The sequence below is a fragment of the Etheostoma cragini genome, chromosome 7 (assembly GCF_013103735.1).
Source record: "Etheostoma cragini isolate CJK2018 chromosome 7, CSU_Ecrag_1.0, whole genome shotgun sequence".
In the NCBI taxonomy this organism is placed as follows: domain Eukaryota; kingdom Metazoa; phylum Chordata; class Actinopteri; order Perciformes; family Percidae; genus Etheostoma; species Etheostoma cragini.
The window spans coordinates 21,575,952-21,580,926 of NC_048413.1; the positions used below are offsets into that span (position 1 = coordinate 21,575,952).

The 4,975-nt window shown below is 42.7% G+C and overlaps 1 protein-coding gene across 3 annotated transcripts in view; it reads left to right on the top strand.

The window, feature by feature from the left end:
* epha2b (eph receptor A2 b) overlaps positions 1–4,975 on the top strand; it is a 23,723-nt gene that overhangs the window by 1,464 nt on the left and 17,284 nt on the right. For all 3 annotated transcript variants that reach the window (XM_034876540.1, XM_034876541.1, XM_034876543.1), the window contains exon 3: positions 1,085–1,733. In XM_034876540.1, coding sequence (XP_034732431.1) covers positions 1,085–1,733 — 649 coding nt within the window. The remainder of the gene's footprint in view (positions 1–1,084; positions 1,734–4,975) is intronic.

Consider the following 4,975-nt stretch of genomic DNA (forward strand, 5'->3'; position numbering starts at 1 on the left):
TTATAGATGGAGCCAATCAGTCAAAGCTACCTTCTTTCCTTCAACCAGGGTAAAATGTCTACATTCAGAGATGTGTCTAGATAATCGCTAGATTATTGCACCCAAGTGCTGTGGTTATCTCTTTGCCAGTATATGAGAGGCATGTGTGCCTTCTCCCATATTGTGGTTTTAAAGTAATTGACCAGTCGGGCCCATGCAGATTCACTGTAAATAGCCTAATTTAATGTGCTGATGACTCAAATGCATGTGCACATGTGCTTTCACAGTGGCTCACCCTTCTTAGAAAGTTGATACAGCATAAACTAAACACTTTGGCATTCAAGATTCACTCTTTTTCAGTAATAAGCACCAGGTGTTGTACTTATGAATATTCTTTTTTCAAGTTTTAAAGGCTCCTCTTAAAAAATGTTCACCATATTTTTTATAGAGGTGTCGGTTCTGCTGTTGAAAATCAAGTTTATTCATGGAGCCACACACTCAGTTAACGAAGCACATTCCTTTAATTAATAGCACAGTGGCTACACGCAGGGAGCAAACCACAGGCTCTGCCCTGTGGGGGCCAGTTATTGCGCAAGAGCCAAGGTTACGTTAAAACATGCTGTCACTTTTTTCGAAAATATTTGTGGCAGCATTTAGTATGCAAGGGAAAGAGGCCAACAGTAGCGACAGCATGTGAAACTAGTGAATTGGAATTAATTTGGTATCTTTGCAATGCCAGACATGCTTTCTCACACAAAGTCCTTGAGGTTTTTCAATATTGTTATGCTGTAATGGCTCATAAAGTGGAGTTATCCAAGTTGCAGAATTGTGTTATGGCTGTGAAGGATTGTTGAAATAGTCGGGGGGAGGTAATTAGCAACATGGGTTCCCCTACACACACACACACACACACACACACACACACACACACACACACTTCTTTTGTTCCGAGGTTCATGTTACAGTGGTTGAATGTGAAGTGCTTTGGTGCCCTTTTATTTGTGCCTTTTCTTATATAGCCATCAATCAGCCCAGTATACTTAGGGGCTCCCAGGGGTCAGTGTTCATACCCCTAACCTTGTTGGTTTGTGTGGTTTTGTTTCAGTGGGAGGTCACCCAGAGGACCCTGAACGGCTCCCAGTTTTATACCTACTCGGTCTGCAATGTTGGGGAACGTGAGCAGGACAACTGGCTGCGCACCACTTTCATTCAGCGGCGTCCAGCGGCTTCGCGAGTTTTTGTTGAACTCCAGTTCATCGTACGCGATTGCAACTCTTTTGATGCCATTTCGCTGACCTGCAAAGAAACCTTCAACCTCTTCACATCTGAGTCAGACGCCGATGTAGGCACCACCTTCCGCAAGGGCCAGTTTAAGAAAGTGGCCACCATAGCACCCGACGAGATCACCAGCAAAAATGAACTGCGCATCAACACTGAGACACGAGTGGTGGAGAACCTGTCTCGAAAAGGCTTCTATTTGGCTTTTCAAGACAACGGAGCCTGCGTCGCGCTTCTGTCCACCAGGGTCTACTACAAAACTTGCCCAGCCACAGTGAAAAGCCTTGCGTCATTCCCCGAGACTGTGGCCGGAGGTGAGAACCAGGCGCTGAGGGAAGTGAGCGGGGTGTGCGTGGATAACGCCGTCAGCGAGGAGTTGCCCCGCATCTACTGCACTGTGGATGGGGAGTGGGTGGTACCAGTTGGACAGTGCCAGTGCAAACCAGGTTATGAAGAAGTCAAAGATGCATGTCAAGGTAAGGGCGTGGTTCTTTGGTATCTGGAGAGGTCTTTATGCCCTTTGGCCCTTCCTGGTGTCAACCCAGGATGCAGTTCTCAGAGTTTTAAAATGACCATTTGGCATTAGTAATTTAGCTTTATTTTAATAACCATAGGCTGTAAAACAAGTGTGAATATTTATCATAGGCGTTATTATCTTTGCTCAATGGAATTTTCCCCTTGGCTAACGTGACTTCTTCTGCAATGGAAGGAATGCTCAGGCCTACTGGTACATGCCCCGGCATCATTCCTGACCTTGAGCTGATACCTATAAAATTAGGAAATGTGCTTTTGAGTATCTATGAGTTGAAGATGTGCAGTATGGAAATGTTTTTACAAACCTCGTTCATTTGCTTGTGCCATAAAACGATACACCCCTTGTGTCATCAAGACTCAAATTGGGCAGTGCTAGGAACTCATATTCAGGTTATCTCTACAGGTCACCTACAGGTTTTTAAACCTGAATGAACAACATTTTAGTTCTGAAAGGAAATTCTCAAACTCATATTTCTAGCACAAATCATTAGGTGCAAATCTTCTTTATTGTGTTTTAATTTGGTCTTTGAAACCACACATTTAAAAAGCAGGTTAATGAATGTTGGAGTCATGCTCAAACACCTTACCTTTCACAATTGTGTGCATAGTTCATAACTTACAGCCTCCTGCAGCAGGTGATTTCCTGCTCTTTATATGATCATCTGTTCTCTTATCTTAATGTGGGTGTGCTACGTAGTCCGTCCTTTTGATTTTGTTGCTATGGCTTTGTGTTGTAAGTCCTGCAAGGAAGGCTTTTATTGTGGTGGGGAGGGCTGTCAGAGTGAAAAGTGATCAAAGAGGCCGGAAGGCTACTGTACTGTGATGGATTAGCATCTTCAAGGCAGGAGGCAGGAGGAAGCTTCTGAGCCTCACTGACTTTGTTCATCTCAAGCATCACAGAAAACAGAGGCCCTCGTCTCCGCATCCATCTCCCCCTCTTCCCTCTCGGTTTACCAGAGTTTACTGAGCCTCAGCTCTCGGATATATTGTGTGTCTCCAGCAGTGTATGTGACCATACAACACAGGCTGGTATGCAAGGGCCTGTTGAGATCTGTTCCATGACAGAACACCTAAAGACTCCACTTTTCCTGCAACTCTTGTTTACATGCACGCACACACACACACACACGCACACACACATGCACACATGCACACATGCACAGGTATGAAACCTTTAATCACACTCTGGAAAACAAACCTCGGACCGCAGTGGTAAATCCACATGCAGCCTGTATATAAAATATTTGCTTTCCCACTTAGTTTTCCTCCCATTGGCAGCAGACCGATAAAAGTGATGATGGTTTCTGTCAGTACATCATTTTTAGCTGTTGGAAATTGCCAGGTAAGATGATTAGGGAGAAGGCGGAGGAGGAGAGGCAGTAAAGAGTGAAAGAAAAGTGATGCAAAAGCGACAGAGAGGTTGTGTTTAGCAGAGAGGTGCAATTTTAAAACAGAGAGAGATGAGGAATGGAATGCAAAGGTAAGAGAACAATGAAGCACTGTGTTTCCACAGTGAGGCCGTAGAAGCCCACCTCTACCTCCACCTCCTCTCCCTTGGTTGGTACATTCCTGATCCATTTGCAGTTTGCTGAGGAGGAACCTCCCAACATTACTCCAGACCTGTAGAATTCCCAGGGGAGGAGAAAAGCAGCTCCGGGTCAAGCCCTCACATAAAGATGACTAAACAAAGGAAACCCCCCAAAACTACCAAGATGAAGTCAAATGAGAGGCCAGAAACACAGAAGGGCAGTTGTAGATAAAAAGGTGGAAATGAATCAGAGGGTTGCAGTGCATGGCCAAGATGAATGGTTCAAAGGGCTTTAAGTGGAATCTCATACAGACACACAGTTAATCATTCTCCGCATTTTTTTCCGTAATGTGCGCCGTTTTGGGGAGAAACCACAAAACTTCAATTGTGGTCTTTTTTTCTGACTTGGGTTGAAGGTTTCCATGTTCAGTGATGTGTTCACTCAGTTTTATGACTCTTCTGCCCCATGGGACCTGTTAAAGTAGCAATCTGTGACTTCATCTGGTTTTTGTCTTCATCTCCTCATCAGCCCTTACCGCGGTGGTGTTTTTGGCTCAAAGATCACTTGTCCGTCAAAGTGTATTTCTAGGATCTTTTTTCCCCCCTTAAAATCCGATTTGAGGTTACCGTAGGTGGTGTGTGGTGCTCTCATGCTGGTGGCCGTCATTGCTCATGTTAACTACAGAGTCCGTCTTTCGGACAAACAAACTCTCGAGATAAAACGCATCACTTCCTGTGCTGCAGAAACCTACCACAGTGTTTGGAGCATGAAATGCAGAAAGCTTTTATGAACTGGTTGTAAATCATATCGGTAAGCACACGCAGTGAGCACAAAACAGACTTTTGTTTTTTTTGGAAAAGCATTACACACTTTTATAAAAGAGAATTATTTTGGCTCTCATACATTGACATCGATTATAAAGTGAATCCGAAATAGAGTAAGCACAGTGAAAGCTGCTCAAAAGAATTTTTATCACTCATGTCATTTAGCTCACGCTGTCACCCAAAGCAACTTCCAACTAAACGCTTTCAACCTTGACGATGCAAACTCCAGACAAGTGGTAAGTGCAAGTGCCTTAGCTTTAAATAAGCAAAACTACAAAGACATTTTTAGTGACACAATCCACACAAGTATAATGAAGACATGCTTGTTATCTTTTAGATGAATTACTTTCTTGTTTATACCCTTTTTGTGTGTTTTCTTTTGTTCTTCCCTACCCTCTCCTACTGCTGGATCAGCTTACTGTATGCATTTAATAAAATGTAAAAACATCTTTCTCTGGTGAAAGAAATTTTCAAACAACTCATTTTACTTTAGTAAAAGTACATACGTGTTATCAATAATTATGCTTGAAGTACAAAAACGTATTCAAAATGGCTCCTATCTTTACTATACTTGTATCTATTGGTTTAGTACTAATGAAGCAGTATTTTAATTTTGTAGTTGGTTTATTAGATAATTTTGCATACTGGTAATTTAAAATAGATACCAATGGGTTATACAAATAAAAGTATTTTTGAAAACCTTAATCTGCATAGTAACTATTACAATTTAATACAGTAGGAGCACAAAGCAGCATACAATATACACTCACCGGCCACTTTATTAGGTACCCCATGCTAGTAACGGGTTGGACCCCCTTTTGCCTTCAGAAC